General features: G+C 36.4%; 1 protein-coding gene and 1 long non-coding RNA gene across 2 annotated transcripts in view; one reads left to right on the plus strand and one right to left on the minus strand.

Annotated features, from left to right (window-relative positions):
• Nucleotides 1-488: 488 nt before the first annotated feature.
• LOC5580054 overlaps nucleotides 489-17,986 on the plus strand; it is a 260,798-nt gene continuing 243,300 nt past the window's right edge. The window contains exon 1 of the mRNA XM_021843979.1: nucleotides 489-1,000. Coding sequence (XP_021699671.1) covers nucleotides 569-1,000 — 432 coding nt within the window. The 5' untranslated portion in view covers nucleotides 489-568. The remainder of the gene's footprint in view (nucleotides 1,001-17,986) is intronic.
• On the minus strand, nucleotides 1,403-2,441 carry LOC110676376. Its single transcript, XR_002500319.1, has 2 exons — nucleotides 2,188-2,441; nucleotides 1,403-2,134 (listed from the first exon to the last, which is right to left on the minus strand). It is a non-coding gene; the product is annotated as an uncharacterized LOC110676376 (long non-coding RNA).

The raw sequence follows: 17,986 nt of genomic DNA on the forward strand, positions 1-17,986 counted from the left end.
GTTGAAAAGTGTTCCTCGTTACCCCATTTGACGGTACACCAATTGGAACTCTAGTCTAACTCATATTTTTAGCAATTTTGAATATTACTCTTATTCTGATTTCTTCTTCTTTTTTTTAACTTTATGACACACAGAGATGCTGATTTATGTTCGGTCTATCTTTGGATTATAAAGTGTGAGAAAAAGATGAAGATATTCATACAGGCGTGATTCTGAGGATGTGTAAATTTTACGCGTATATTGTATTCCTTGAGAGATCTACAAATTTTGTGTGAATCGTTTTTTTTTGTAGCATTTTATTTGTGGTGTATCATAATCCTTATAAAATTTATATTTTATTTGTTTAGTCCTATTCAAATACGATTTACTTTTTTGAATTTATGTTAATAGCTGATTGTGATATCTAAGATTTTATATATAACAATTCTATTGAATGAAATTGCAACTAGTATAATTTTGTGTTTTTTTTATTCTTGTCACAGATTGTGCATAACCCTTCACGAATAGTACACCAAGCAATGCCATTGCATCTCCGCCCTACGTAACAGAAGAAACCCCCTGATCAAACATGTCCAGCAGTTCGAGTGGGCCTCCGCCCAATTCCGTGCCTCTGGTGCTAGGCGGTCATCATTTTACCTCAACCTTGGCTCGGCAACAACAGCAGCAGAAACATTTGCAACAAGCCCAGCCTCAGCAGCAGCACATCGTTCCCGGTTCGCTGAACGTGGTAGCCGTCGCTGGGCTAGGAAATCCGCTTCCCTCGGGAGCAACTTTTGTGCCACCATCTTCGATGGTTCTTCCGTCGAGTTCAACGTTAGCACAGGAAATTGCCGGTAGTGTCAATAGTGCAAACAGTGGAAACAGTCTTAGTGGTTTGTCAGGTGGCTGCGGGGCATCACGGAATATCATTTCCAGTCCGATTCAGGCTGGTACCAGCCCATCCAAAGGGCTGCTGAATGGACCCGGGCAGAACAACTGTTTTCTCAATTGTGCCGTGCAGGTTAGTGATCCTATATTGATTTCTTTATTCTTATGTTTGAAGCATATTGTCCTCAAGAATTATTCTGGGCAATATCAGTATTCCTAAGGTATTATCCAGAAAAAATATGTGTGTTTGTACCAGGCATTACAATATCATCTGATCACTTAGATCATCTTTGGATGGTGGAGAGATATTATCCTCAATCCAAGAGCGCTTTGATGTGATACCATCTTTAGATCTGATGCTTCAAAAGATGTCCTTGACAGTTGTTTGGTGTACAAATACAGAGTCGATGAATGAAGAGTCGCGCAAACAGTGAACCCAGATTGAATTTTTCGAATTGCCAAACCTTCTACCTACCTATCGAGTAGACCAGAAAACAGAAAAAGTCCATTCTCAAACAATCGGATTTTTCGGGAGTTTTTTTGTGTGAAATTTTGTGGCCTTCGGCAATTTTTTGAAGATCCTTGTGTGTGGATTCCTTACGAGATAGGCTAATATTTTCAAGATGTTTTGTAGAAGTCGAGCCAAATTCTTTTGCATTTTTTTTATAAGACAATGCCTGGCAACGACAAGGTCTGAGGAAACAATACTTGTAGGCGAATTCCGGCGCGTATTATCTTCGAAGAAAAGAAAATTTTCTTGCAGGTGGATTATGGAAGAAAATTTTCTTCTCTTCCAAGAAAAAGTGCGCCGGAATTCAACTACTGGTCCATCATATAAGACAACATTTTTGATTGATCATGTGTCGATTTCTAGGATGATTTTCAGCGCATTGTTATCGATTTCTTGTGAGAAGATTTATTAGTGCGTTCACTGATAGATTTTTTTTTTTAATTGAAAATTGTGCGGCTTATTTCTAGTAAAACTTCAGATTTGTAGGTGGTTCATCTGAATGTCAATTCAAATAAATAGCAAAATTACGTCGTATGAAATACAATTTTTTTTTGTTAGTTTTTTGTATATTATTGGTGGAACTTTTGGTTAAAGCATAAAACATATCATTTATTTTAAAGATCGTTTCGTACGCCCAACGGCAGTTTCACGTATAGATTTGCATCGTCCAGACCCTGATAGAATCCGGTTAATGGTAAATTGATTCATTTTCAGGGGGTTCCGAGACCAAAGGACATCTCTCGGTAGTTTACAAATCTACAATTAAAAACCAAATAATGAATTGCATTAGATGTGTATCATTTACTTACCGCTATGGATTCCCCTAAAATTTGCTGTTTTGGGTTTAAAGGTACTCGCTGGTTGCACTATGAACTCGCTATCAAATAATGTCACTGATTTTCAAATTGATTACTTGCGCGTGGACTGCTGAGTTTGAATGATTTTATCTAGTATCATATGAACCAGAGATATCGATGAAAGATCGATCAAAGAGCGCTAAGATTATATCTTGTTATTCGATCCGTATCTCTCTCAGATGATCATCTGATAAGATAAAATGCAATGCCTGGTTTGTACCGTCTGCTCGAGATACATTGTCTTTGGATCCCGAGCAGAAGAAAATAACTACTCAATACCAAATTGAGGTATTCCATACCAGATAATTTCCAATACTTACAACCTGAATGAGGTATGAATGAGCCCTGCATAAGAGGTAAAATACCTCAAATAAAACCTTCTGCATATTCTACAAATACCAAGCTGATAATTATATAAAAGTGATTTCATATAAAAGTGATTTTTTTCAATAATAGTTCAATACCTCCAGCAGTCCTCGATACCTATCGAATACCAAAATGAAGTATTTTTCAATGTTTTAAACATTTACCATTATACCAAAATGAGGTATTGACAACTGAACAATATCTAATTATGGTATGATACCAAAATATGGTATGCATAAGTTATTGCGAGTTATTCTTTTCTCCTCGGGATTCGTGTACTTTGAATTTTTATTTTTTTCAAAAATTTGAAATGAGCATTTCAGAATTTAAAAGATAAAAATATGAACTTTATGTTGTAACGTATGGCCATGTACGCACAATTTTCCTCATACAGATATATCTCGATATAACGTAACATTTACCTTGATAATTTTATTCCCATTGAATAAGGCAGCACTTTACCCGTAACGCGGGTAGATCACCTTTTCGTGGTGCGTTATGAGGTAAGATCTACCAATTTGAAACCTAGTCTCATCTTGTTTGTCGGGCTAGGGTAATGTGTTCTGGTAATTCCAAGGATTCACGGTACAAAGTCCTTGTTACTGGCAACAGTCTGAAAATTAATCTATTTTACCTAGCAGATGGTTAAAGACTCGGAGTTGGTCAGTCCCGAGACTACACTTGAAGCCAGGATAACAATCATGAGTATTAACTCAACAAGAACTGTTAAGCTTTGCTAATTCAAGGACTTACGTGAATTCTGATTACTAAACAAATTTTCTAGCTTGATTCGGTTTTGCTGCTAGCATAAAGCCCCTTTTTTTCTAGTATTTTTCTGAGACTAAACTAAAAGCGAAACAAGGATGTGACTAGAGTTCCGTTGCATGGTCAAATATCAGTAGTACCGATTTGGTTCCTCAGAAATTTGATCGATTATGTTTGCTAAGGGGCGCGCCTTCGCTGAGATGTAAATTTCTATGAAGGGTGTAAATAGCGGGACCATTCCATTATAGTCGATTTTTATCAATATCTGAGGAATCAAAACAAGAACTGTACAGAAATCGATGCTTCATTACCTATCAATGGAAATGGAGTAATGCGACATGCACTATACACTAAGGATACGGGTAATGCCACAATAGATCTAAATACTGGTCGCAGTGGCGCATCCGAACAGAGAAAAAAAAGGCAGCACTTACTATCACTGAATACAATCAAAGATTGATATCTAGTGAATTTCTGAATGGTAAAATCAACATTATTCCATTGGTTTTGCATTTCTCGCTGAACTTTACTAAAGGACCTATGTAACAAAAGGAGATTATTTCTTCTCTCGCTCTCTTTATATTTCTCTTAAGCTTTCTGCTTCTAAAGCTTTCGGGAAGTTTTTCACTATAGATCGGAATATAACGTCCTTGGCTAGCGTTTTATACAACCTCTACAGAAGAGATTAATGTGGCTTTGTTATTGATTAAAGAGAAAGTAAACAAAGAGAGCCTCTCTGTATTACATAGGTCCTTTTGGAAAGTTTAGTGAGTTTTGTGTGAAAAGCATTGTTTTTACGGAACTTAAATGAACGGCCTAGGTGACAATGACAGATTTTCTATTCTCTTGCTCTCTTCTGTTGATGGCAGTATAATACTAAAATGTTTAGGAACTTTTTCAATATGAATGAAAGGCAATGTCCTTAACTAGCGTTTCGTATAATATGTGCAACGAAACAGGTAAATGTGATATAGTTATTGTTTAAATAGTAAGCAAACAAAGAGAGACTCTCAATGTTACTTAAGTCGATTAGAATGATTTAGTAAGCATTTTGTATTAATGTTTGTAGTATTTATGTTCTCTATAGAACCGAGCGTGCTATTCACTTTAGTGTTCGATGGGAACATTAATAATTATTTATTTAGGGATTTTCAACTGAAGTTTTCGTATTGCAAACGGCGGTGATATATACCCAGAGAAATCTAAAAAATTTACAAGAAAGGGAGGGTTTTATCCGTCACGCTGTCGCCTATGTTTTTGCATTGATTTATTTGCACGCCCAGAAACAATTCAGCTAGTATAAATTGATCTTTCCAGAATCTGCTTTAGTAAATATTTAGGTATTAGATTTCTCACAGAAATTCGTCAAGGGATTTCCCCAAGAATTTCATCAAGAATTTTTACTGGATTTCTACCACGGATTTCTTCTAGAATTTACCCGAGAGAGCTTCCAGATGTTCCTCTAATAATATCACCATGGAGTCATCTTGAAACATCTACCAGGATTTTTCCATGAACCTCCCAGGGTTTTCTGCAGGTTCTAAGTGTAGAAACATATGATTGCCACGGTAATATTATAATGGATTTTGACTCTTTACCTTCGTAGTTGGAAACAAGTGTGCTAAGCACATGAAACAGTAATAGATGTTTTTAGATACTTCTGTCATGTACTTCAGAGCTTCCGTAGATGGCTCTATGCCACTACCCCAAACGCCAATACCCCGAATGCCGTTACCCCAAACGCGGCTACCCCGAATGCCATTACTCCGAAAGCATAAGGAAATTCCATTGATTACGCCATGCAGAGTTCGGCCATTTCCAAGCCTCCTCCCCTACCTCTAGGCGCTTTTTCGTGTGAAGACTCCGCAAGTTTTGTGTGAATCGTCATCCTCCTCTGAAACACCCTCTCCCCTCTAGAATTGCGAAGTAATTTCTGGGCGTTCATTAACATTTTTAGATTGGTGCGGAGTAGAAGTTGAGCAAGTACTATAGAATATATTTAGTTCGTTATAGGAATTGTTTTATTTTAATTAATAATTCATCTCTAAAATATCTCAGGTAATATTTCAATCAAATATATGCTGGTATGAACGTGACTTTCGTCTTGACCTAGCATGTGACCCGAAATTTGTTCAAACGATCGCGGACTCCTGATTTAAATATGCTTAACTGAAAAGCTTTGAAGAACAGCCTTTTTGAAAAGAAGGTTAAATCGAATGATAATTAAAGGCGTAAAATGCTTCAAATCACTTTTAGGTCTGGTGTCCTATAACAGACACAAGGAGTATCGTATGTTTCTTGCAAATCATGGAGACTATTGATCATCGTCAAAGCGAAAAAAATGCGTTTCAATGAGAAATCAGCAAAACTTATGCTATGTTCATCGTGTTAACAACAAAACTTACACGAGAGATTAGGTCTCTTTGATGAGACAGTAAATAAATTTTTTAGGAGAAAATTTGTGGACAGGCATATAAAATTTGTACCTGTAACAACATAATTTAAAAAAAAAACCTATGTATTAAAGAGGGGAAAAATTAAGATTAAAATTATAGCAGCTACAATATCAATGATGCTAAGCACTGAAGCGGCCTATGATAGCTATCAATAACTACTACAACATCATTAGCATAATGTAAGATTTAGTTATCAAAGGATCCTCCTCATAACACAACCTCTGAACCACTTATCTGCCACCGAGTTCCATCTGTCCTTTGAACTCCTTCTGGCACCGAATTCTTCCTAGCTGCTGAACTCCTCTTAGTCAGTCGCACCATATATGTACCTCCAGGTGCTTTCTCATGGTCCCTCTTCGAAATGCCCTCAGCGTCCTTCAAGCATTCCTGGGCCCAGGAATGAGCTACACAAACAATACGGGTATCCGTTCCAACCGCAGGCTATATCGCTACCAGCCAGCACCTCTCTTTTATTCACTGGCTATACATTACAATTCATTCGTTTACCATACGTTTATCTCAGACATCTCCGCTGCAGGGTGTGTGATGACTTCATGAAAGACTTCAAGTGTAATCAGTTAATTCTCGTAGTCTGGAAATATATATTTTTAATTCAAGAGACCCGTAGAATTAGATAGAATAAAATTATGGTCACAGAATGCTAGACTATCCTAGAATTGTTTCATGCCCGTAGAGAACTACCGGCCTTATGAGCGTTTTGTACATGGTACATTTGGTACGGATGTGAACCTTTTTTGACCGCAGCTTCTTGTGGAGGCCATAGTAAGCCCGACTTCCACTGACGCACAGTGGGACGAAATCAAAAAAAAGTGGGACATGTGTGTTTGTGCTGAAACCGTTGGGTTTAGCGTTTCGACATGTTCTACAAAGTTTCATCGTTTGTTGAGTACTTAAGAATACTTGAGAACGCTGTTTCGACGATCCCATGTGGTATTTTCGTACAACGTGAAGAACTAGTTTTAAGTGCTGAAATTAATTCATGTAGAGATAAAAAATGAAAGTTTTGAAAGTTTGTGGAACCATGAAGGGCTTAATAGACTAATTACTAAATTCCTTGAGAACCTTTTTGAATGCCTTAAAAACCTTAGTAATTCATCGGAACTCCAAGAAAAAAATGTGGACATCGTAATGGCTTGGAAAACATTATTTTTCGAATCGCCGAGAAGCATATGCCAGAACCCTAGGAATTTCTGAAAACCTTCCTTGGGACAATAAATTGGTAACTCTTTTGAATCGTTGGGCCACCTAAAACTTCTGAACATTATGTGTGGTTATCTAGAAATCTTCTAGGTGATCAAACTCCTTGACAAACCTCTGGTAACCCTTTGTGAACGTTCCGCGGACCTCTGAAATTTTAGGGAAACCCAATGAGAACTTAGATATTTCTTAGGAATGTTTTGTAAACCCCTGGTAATACTTTGGAAACCTCTGAAAGGATTTAGGTATCTTTTGGGAACTCATTCAAGTCTTCTTAGTAGGGTTTTGTTCTTCTTCGTCGTAAGCGCTACTATTCGTCGTATCAAACTTTAAATGTTCCACTAAGGCGGATATTCAAACTTACCTGGAACATAGATTCATTATCCAAGTGTAATTTTGTGAAAGCTGTTATGGTTTGTACACTTGTACATCAAAAATGCAATAAAACTACTGTATTTTGGTAAATAACTTCAGTTCAATTATCCACTTTGCACTTTTTCACCGAAATCGCATGGACGAACACGATTTGAGAGAAATGCTTAGCGATCGACTGAGCCACACCACTTTCCAACACAAGTTTCTTCCCGCCCCTGTGGGTGACTTACTTCGCCGGGCACTTATTTTCACTATGGAAAACCTTCGTACTTCTTCACTGAAGTATTTCATTCCAATCACACGCCGTAGAACTTCAATAAATCACCAAATTTTACGAAATTTCCTCAACCGCCGTGTATAATTGAGAATGTAAACAAAGTTCAATCCGTCGTACTGAGAAAAAAAAAAAGCTTGTGTGCATCAATGTGAGCGCGACGCTCGACGTAAAAATACGATTCCTTTGATTGTGTTGTTTTCGCTGTACTGTGAGCAAATGCCATAATTGTACGGTCAAAAGGAATTGTGTTCATATGTTCGGGCTGAATTTTGATGACGAACAATTAATTTTAAAGGAAATTAGTATATTCCATCATGCTGAAGGAATGAAGGGAGATGCCCGTAGATATATATATATATATATATATATATATATATATATATATATATATATATATATATATATATATATATATATATATATATATATATATATATATATATATATATATATATATATATATATATATTCTAGTAAAACATTTTATTATAGCGTTGATATATTGTGTTTTAACCACTCAATACACACAGTGAGCCGTAAGTTGTGAGACGAATCTGGAAACTGATTGCGACAGAGTTGAAAACGATACGACGGATTGAGAATACGGTAAGATGCATTTTCTTTGTATTATTTCCAAAAAGAGAAAGAATTGTTTGGCATCGGTTTGTATCAGCATCATTAACTGCAATACTGGGAAAATTGCAGTTCTCACTGATCAATGCTTAATACGATGGATACTAGCTCATCACCCTAATATCCGGAAGTTGTAAATAGAGCATAAGTAAAAGGGATGTCGAAAACTGCAGCATGTTTTCTATGATCCTTATAGCTCTAAGTGCGATTTTGAGACATTTCTGGCCAATTTAATTTTAGCGAGTTTTGCGGTGGCGTCTTCAACGAAAGCTCCCGAGGCTTCATACTGACTCACCCAGCACACACAATGCAGGCTTCGGTTGCGTTGCGGGGGAGACACTGCATAACCCGACCGTACACCTCTCAAGAAGAACCATATCAAGAAACCGATTCCCACGGGTTGTAATTAAATAATAATGCATTCAGCACTGTTCACCACCGTCCTCTTCGTCTTCGTCGTCGCTGTCCATCGCCCATCGTTAGTGAATTTACAGTATTGGACAATGCATTCGCAACTTTTATTTTGATTTTCCATACAAAATGATTAACTATAGGTGGCCAAGTTATAAATAGACCGATTTGAATTAAATTTGCACTTGAGATATAATTTGATATTCAACATACATTTTTAAGTATTTTTTTTCTTCAAATACAAATTAAAAATTGATAAGAATTTTAATGAAGTGAATTTTTGATGAAAACATGTAAATGATTTATCTGAAAAGCTCAGAGCTCTACACAATAACAGTCTCTTACAAACTTGTCCATCTCGTCTAAATCTAACTATTTCATCATATTTTTAAGCTATGTCAATTATTGATTTTTTGTCGAAAAGTTCCTCTTAGTCGAACCTTTAGAGCTCTTGATCTCGTGATTGGAAAAGGTACTTAAAAGTAGATATCGATATTCAATTGTGAAAAATTAATTCAAATCGATCCACAAATTGTTCAGGTCCTAACCCTTCGAAGTTGACCATTTTATATGGAAAATCGAGAAAGTAGCAAATATATTGTCCAATCCTGTATGTGAATTAATACTTCCTTGACGACTCGGAGCGGGAGGACCGGTGCGGAGGTGGATATTATGCATTTGAGCTTGACTGAGCTCATTCAGCGAAGAAAAAACGACGACGACGAGTCATCGCTACCATAAATAAGATCACCGTCAGATGGCAGCAGCAACAAGGGGTCACTCCATCGCGCAGTGATCGTCCAAGCGTGCATGCAGCGAAACAAGTGTATTCTAGTGACGACGGCGGCGACGGCACACTTGGCCGTCTGGTTAAACAGGGCGTGATGGCATGGGCGTAGTCAGAGGGGGTAAGGGACTACTAGTTTTGTGCAATAAAACCTTCAGAAGGCGCGGGCACGAAACGTCAAAGGGGTCGTCCATAAATGACGTAGCTTTTTAGGGGGGAGGGGGGTTCTTCACGAATTTGTGACGAGGGGGAGGGAGGGGCCCTAGCTAGTGGACGTAGCATTTTGAATCAAGTCCGTAACAAGAGAGGCGCTGAGAAAAAATGCATACAATTATTTTTTATGACACTTCTTTTTTTTTTACTTATAAACTTGGGTTATAAAATTATGATTAGGCTTCAAAACATTCATATGACAAGATTGAAAAAATATCTATGAAACTTCAGATTTTCTTGATAAATGCAATCAAACAGATGTTTTGAAGCTTTAAATAATTATGTGAATATTATATTATATTCGTATCCAAATTAACAAATTTATAAATAAACGAAATAAGTTTAATGAATTGATTAAAAATCAATGCTCTAACTACTTGGAGTACATTTTTTTTTTGACATTTGTTAACATGACATAAAGTCAGCCGTTTTAGTTTTATCCATATTTTCTGTTGGGGCTTTATTTCTTCAAGAAAATAAAATATGCTCTTCTTGGCAAATATTACATTAAAAGCAAGATATTTATTCCGTGAATTATGCCTTCAATGTTGCAGGAGATCTCCACCCAATCAACTCATCATTTGTTTTGATATATCAATGCTCTTGATGGAATAGCCTGAATATTAATGAGGATAATAGATTCGAGTGTTAATTAAATTGCCTTATCATTAAATCTTGTTAATAACTCGGTAATTTGTAAGATCAATTCAGCATGGAAATGATAAGGAAAATTAACTGAAATATTAATAGAGATTATTGTATTTGTAAAATAATCGCTAAAATTTTCTAAACATTCCAAATATTTCAAGTTTAATCTTTTATGTATCTGGCCACTGTTTGCTAAAATGATTTGAAATTGGATAATATTAACGATGATTAATTTCAAATAAATATATTTTCTTGATCATCTTCATTGAAATCTATTTCCTGACAACAAATAATTAAAAAAATAAATCTTCAAATGTATGCTCGAAACGTCGGCTTTAATCAGAACGATTGTTTATTAATGTAACCCGTGGACCGAAATTACGCCAATAAATCTCAAAATCAATCTAGACGGTCGATATTCCATCAAATTCAAATATAACGAAATTTTTGTTCAATATATTATAAAATATATTGGACCCTAACTCGCAGTAACAAGCTTCATCAATCCAATAATTTTTTTTCACATTTTTAATAGTAAACTTGTTTTTTTATGGTAAGGACTGTTCATTTAAAAAAGTGGACACGTGTTTTTTACAGTAAACTGTTTATTTTCGAACAAATTCATGAGTTTACCTAAAATACATGGAAATCAACGTAATTTCGATCAAATTCACATAAATTTGAACATTTATTGAGCATTGCTGGAGAATGCTCTTACTTTTCTTTTGATACCTCCCATAAAATTCTGCACAACTTTTTTCGGAACTTTTCGAACTGCTTTTTGAACTGCTGACCACATTTTCTTGAAAAAATTGATGGAGCTTGCTTCTCTTCCATCCTTCTTAAGATGCCGTTTGATTATTGCCCAATATGTTTCAATTAGGCGTAGTTCTGAGCAATTTGATGGATTCGATCATTTTTCTACAAATTCGACTTATTCCTTCTTGAGCATCTCCAAAGTAGCTGAAGCATAGGGTGCCGATGCTAGGTCTGGCAAAAACAATGGAGGCATGGTATGCTTTCAGTAGATGGGCAGAAGCCATTTTTTAATGCATTCAGTTCTGGAATTTTCGCCGTTGATTGAACCCGTCGTGAAATATGTAGTACTTTCATACCGCAGGAGCAAATTGCTTGCCATACCAAATCATTTTTCCCAAATTTTTCTGTTGGGATGTATCGTACGTAGTCAGGAATATCTGTTTTGGCCACAGCGTTGAAAAAATTTAATTTGGACACTTCGCGATTTAAGCCAAATCTCGGAACGGCAGTTTTTCTGTACACCATTTGTGCAGAAAAAAATTGAGAGTCGCCATGTCAATTCGACCCATCTGTTAGAATTTATAATTTTTTTATGTCATCTTTTGTCTGCTGTCAAAATAAACACTTGAAATCACACTGAACCAAAATTTTATTTGTTTTTATGGGATTTTTACACCAAAATGCTTATATTTAGGTGTCCACTTTCTTAAATGAACAGTCCTTAAGAACAGCAATAGTAATATAGTCTATAAGAAACTGGAAACCAAAACCAAGGAAAATGTTTATTTAAATTTTTTCCAAATTACTTTTGAGCGCCACTGTATATCAAACTATTAAAATAGATAATCCTTTCATTTCAGTCAGTAATCAATATCAAACTTTGTATGGAAATTCTCAATTCCAATTTTTTGTTTCAACCCAGGCACTAAGGAAAACAAATAAAAAAAATATAGGGAGGGGGGTGCTCGATATGCTACGTATTTTCCAGGGGGGAGTACCAGCATTTGTGACGAAATGCTACGAGGGGGGAGGGGTGTGTAAAAAATCAGTGAAAAAATGCTACGTCATTTATGGACGGCCCCAAACACGAAGTAGAACGTTGCGAGCGCCTCTGATTGTGATGCTTACAATACCGTCAAGCTACCATTCACCGTGCATTTAAGAAAAATTTGCACTTCAATAAATTGTATAACTTTTCCAAATAATTTGATGCGTACTAGAATACCACTACGTAGCGTGCAATTATATAATCATTCAGGAAAAAATATAAAACTAGTGTTGGATAACAAACAATACTCTAAAAATATGTTTGAAAATGTCATGTTAAGGTCACCTCGTACCGTTCTATGTCACCATTTACCGTGCACACTAGTGTACCATTCACCGTGCATATAGCTTTCGTCATGATTTAATTTTGTATCTTAAAGGAACGTTGGTAATGGAGCAACTATGTTGCTAGTAGTGTAGGCACTCATTTTCAAGAGAATTAAAATCTTCATTTATAATAAAAGCCATAAAAAGGTTATAAATTTACTTAATAAATAATTTTTCATTAAAATCGTTATAGGAGGTTTGACTGTATTGTCCAAACCATTCCATATTCACTCAAACACTCAATATGAAGATTTTTAATCACAACATAACAATAAATCTAATATTACCGAATAATTTCAAGCTTTTTACTGTAATGCGCGGTAATGGGAACCATACATATTGAAAAGGGTCCATTTACCGTGCATTTGGGTTTTGACTGAAATACAATAAAAAAATATAAATTTCATAATATTTCATTGCTCATACGATGAAATACATCTAACTAATAGTATCCACAGTGTAAACTTGTTGAAATTTTGAAAAATTTCATACTCTAACGTTAAAATGAAAAATGGTAATTTTTGGCGTTTCTACTAAGAATGTTGAAAAATATCATTATTAAACAGAATTCACATGATTTTGACTACATAAACTAGGTTTTTCAAAATGCTTTGTGACGAAAACTACTTCATTTTATCAGTTTTATCTTATTTTGCTGACAAAAGAATAATTTGTGAAAATTGTATGAATATTATGTAGGAATTTGTATATGTGCACGGTGAATGGAGTCCACACGGTGACTGGTGACTTAACGGTATAAGGAATTTGAAATGATTGTTAATAATTGTGTCGATGGACAATTCATCAGTAATGGCTTGTCAGTGGTTTTATGTTTCATACGGAAAGTACCGAAAATCGTCATTTTGTGAAAAATCGGTGAGGTTGGTCGCCCCTCCTTGACTACGCCCATGCGTGATAGCGAGAGGCCAAACAGATCTAGAACTCCAGAAGCGTCAGGCAAGTGTGACGGACGGATGAACGAGACCGTTCTCATCGCCGCAGCAGAGAGCGGGGTAAAATACATATTCATAAATTTTACAAATAAAAGAAAGTTGAAGGAACTGCTCAAGTCGTTCGCTTTCGGTTCGTTTATTGGGTCGGAGCAGGTTCTCACCATCTGTCGTTTGGGAGTTTTATCGCTTCACCGGAAATAAAAATTAAATCATATTCAAGACACCGAGAAGGTGTCATAGGTTTATTGCCTTTTTATAACTCAAAATAATTTGCAAATGGCGTTGGCAAAATTTTTGCTATGGAATTGCCCTAAGGCACAATGAGTCATTTTGATGAGTTGTCCTGGAATTGTTTAGTTTCAACATGTGCTTCAGTTGCAAACGTGTCAACTGCAATGCGAACAAATCAGTGTTTATTTTCCTTCAATAAACAAAGATTCTAGCTGAGTGGCGCTACAATTCAGGGGGGCGTATCTGTCATCTTATGTTTGCATATACTTATCGCGTTACACTGCCAATAAACGCATGTTAGTCCTACTTTTACTGGATTTCTCATACATATGGGGCTGTTTTGTGATTATGGATGGTACAATTCTATAGGATAATATATTAATAGCTAGTGTTTTCCACAGATGGTGCGAAGTAGTTTGTATATACAACTTATAATGATAAAGATAGTGATCACCTCATTACCATAAAGTAAGTGATGGAATTGTTCGCCTTTGGTAGCAGTTCGTGAGTAAAAACTAATGTAATCACTACGCTATGCCTAAATTATGCATATCTAGGTTGCATATTCCGCAATTATTATAAGGATGTTATTTAGCATGATCAATAAAATCATGGTCACGCAATTTTTTTTGTTAATATCTTTCACTATAACGTTGAACAATTTATTAGAATTAATTAATCTTGGCAAACATACTGTAATAAGATCAAAACAAAATGGACGATTCATTAGGTGAACATTTCTCAATATCTCCCGTTTGATAATTTTATGTTAAATTTTTAATTTAAATCTTAATTCCTACATGATCGGTTTCACTCAGGAACGAAAGAGCCTTGTTTCATCATCAAGAGTTGGATCGTATTCCGGTCTTGGCCTGTTGTACTTTCGATAGCTTTGTTTTCTTCGTTATGAGTGGTTTTCTTAAACCTATTGGGCTCAAAATTCGAGCGAATAATTTCATAAGATGTGCTATTATCTCCATTAAACGAAGCGCTTAACTGGCAGAAAAAAAACTAAACGTACGGCCACGTTGTCTACTTCTTATCTCCTTGCTAAACCTTCTTCAGAGCTAATTTTGCAAAGATTCTCCAGGAGTTTATGCAGAAGTTTCTCTTATTTGTTTACCAGACATTAAAACATTTAGGTTGAACATTATACTGCACCACGCCAGGGGACGATCATGTTGAGGCCACAAACACTACATTTAAAACCCACCAAGCGGACAACACTGTACGCACTCTTAATAATTCCACTCCTTATACGATCATTCCACAGATAACAGATGTATATGCTAGAATAAGAATCTTCTGAAAACCTGTGTAAATATTTAAACTGAAACGCGTTGAAAATACCTGGGGCCGCCACACAGCGTGTTGGTGGTGAATATCAGTATCTTGAAATATTACATATTCACCACTGACATCGTCACTGGAACTTAACGATGACAGCGCCACCACGATATTGCTACTTGTGTTGCCATATGAAATTACCGTTATTTGTCTTACACAGGTTTACAAGCGGACTTAAATGTCTGTTATCTGTGATGAATGCAATGCAACATACAAACAAACAGAAATTATAAGATCGTTTTCACCGGTGCTCCATTTTTTGGTCTAATTGTATAACAATTCTAGAAAAATAGACCATCGAAAAAAGAACTAATTTCATCCGCTTCCTCCGCAGTTTGATCTTAATTCCATTTTGTCAATGTTCCTGTCTGATGGTGAAGTAAATCAAAAATATTTTTGCGGCGATCTGTGATAGTGAATACCGCTATTGCTGTTCGTTATCATCCAAGAATGGATTTTCTTGAAGTCTGCAATGTATCAAACTTCGGAAGCGGATAAAAATTCATTCGGCAGTAGGAATGTTTTGTTTTTCTACCATATCTGTACTTACTAGACACTACTCGGGATCAGTAGCATCCTCAATGTGTAAGTACTGGTGCTCTCATTATTATGACAAACAATAACGGCGCCGGCTGCGTCCGAATGCAGGTCAATTTGGCGATGGGAGGGAAATGTTGACGTGTTACTTGCTTTATGGAAGCCGAGGAGTCCTCTGCACTTCCACAAGTAGACACTGGGAGTTTGGATATGGGAAAGATTTGGGTAAAGGATTCGTTTTGGTAAACGATAAATAAATACTTTGAAATGAATGCGCCTAACTGGATTCGCGATATTACTCGATAAAAGCATTGAACGCCGAAGTGTTCGTCGCTCGCCCCACAGGAACAAGCGACATGATCAAAGGATGTTTGATCCTGCACTCGACATGTTTGATCCTGCACTCGTCACCCGCCCCGCAGGTGCAAGCAACCAAGCCGAAGGATCAAACAATACTCAGTAAATATAAACAATATCAGAAACGTATTTCTCCAAGGTTTTGTCAAGGAATTTCTCAATATGTCAGAATTTTTTCAGAAATTCTTCCAATGGCACCTCCGGAGACTCCTATGAGAATTAATCCACAGATTCCTCGAGAGATTCTTAGAAAATTCTCAAAAGCATTCCTTCAGGATTCCACCAGGGATTGCTCTTACTGTATCTTCGAAGAATGCCTTATTTTTTCCAGAAACTCTTTCAAGGATTTCTTTACGACTTTTTGAAACTCGTGCAGAGAATGCAGAGAATCCTTCAGAGATTTTTTTCATAAACTTCATCATGAAAAATCGCAGATATTTTGAGACTTTTCCATGAATTCTCCAAGAATTCTTCCATTAAATCCCAAAGGGACACCCCAGCATCACCGCTAAATAATTGAGGGTTTTTTTTTCGAAAACCCCTGCAGGGATTTCAGTGATTCTTCCATAGATTTCACCTTGACATTTTCCGAAAATTTCTTCAAGGATTCCTTCAGAGACTCTTCCAGGGACTCGTCAGAGAATTATCTGGAGTTTTTCCAGGGATTCCCTCGTGAATTTCTCCAAAAGCTTCTTTATGTGTTTCTCATGGAATTCATCTAAGAACATTTCGGCAAGGAATAAGAGATATTTTCTAGACTTCTACATACATTCCAGTATTTCTTTCAAGGACCTCTGGAGACTCCTTTGAGAATTACCCTTGGGGTTTCTCCCAGAGTTTCACCAGCAATTTCACCAGGGATTCCTCCAATAAGCACTCCGCAATTTCTCCAGAAAATTCTTTCAACGATTCCTGCTGAGAATGGTTTTCCTCAGAGATTCTCAATGGATTTTTTCAGGAATTCTTCTGGGGCTTCCTTCATAAATTTCTCCAAGGATTTTACCAGATATTATTTCCGGAACTCTGCCCAAAATCTCATCAAATTATTTCTCTAGATCACTACAAGTTTTGAGAATATGATAAAGGCTATCGAGAAACCACGGTTTTTTTTTCAGAACCCCCACCTCCTGTGGTCTTTTGTCCATACAAAAATTAAAAAAAAAAATGTATGAACCGTGGTCGTTTGCCAAAATTTCTAGGGAAAGCTGCAGGAATTCCACCAATAACTGCAGGAACTCCATCAGAAATTTTATCAGCAATTTCATCATGGATTCTACCAGAAATAGCACTTTGGATTCTTTTAGAATTTCCACAAGCAGTACCTCCATTATTTTTGCAGTGGTTTTCTTCAGGAATTCGCTCAGGAATTCCTACAGCAATTCATGTAAGGATTTCATTATCAATTGTTCCAGGAATTCCTCCAGAAGTTCCATCTGCAAAAATATCTCTACCAGGTTTTATAAATTCATCCCACCAAGGATTCAATAAGATATTTCCCAAGAAATTCGCAAGGTTTCCTTCAGTAATTCTGCCAAGTATTGATCCGGTAACTTTACCTGGGATTGTTTCAAGAATTCCATCAGTGATTTTTTTTTAATTCTTCCCTAGTTTCCTCAGGAATTCCACCAGGAATTCTAACACGAATTTTTCCAAGAATTCCTTTGAACATTTCACCAGGCATCGCTTCAGGAAAAGTACCAGGGAGTTCTCCAGGAATACAGCCAGTGATTCTTTCAGAAATTCTACCAAAAATGCTTCGAAGAATTCCTAAAAATATCTGTGAGATTGTCCCAGTAATTTACCCCCATTCAGATAATACTTCTGGATATCTTCTATGGGCGTTTTCAGTAATTTGTCTTTGGATCCTCCAGCATTTTTCACAGGAACTTCTCCACGAGTTCCTTCAGTAATATTTTTGAGGACACCTTCAGAACGTCTATCTGAATTCCCTCCAGAGATTCGTGCATTAATTCTTCAAGAGATTTCTCCAATATCGAATGGATTTTATTAGGATTTACTCCAAAAATTCCTCCACACATTCTTC

Source organism: Aedes aegypti, chromosome 1, assembly GCF_002204515.2.
Source record: "Aedes aegypti strain LVP_AGWG chromosome 1, AaegL5.0 Primary Assembly, whole genome shotgun sequence".
NCBI lineage: Eukaryota > Metazoa > Arthropoda > Insecta > Diptera > Culicidae > Aedes > Aedes aegypti.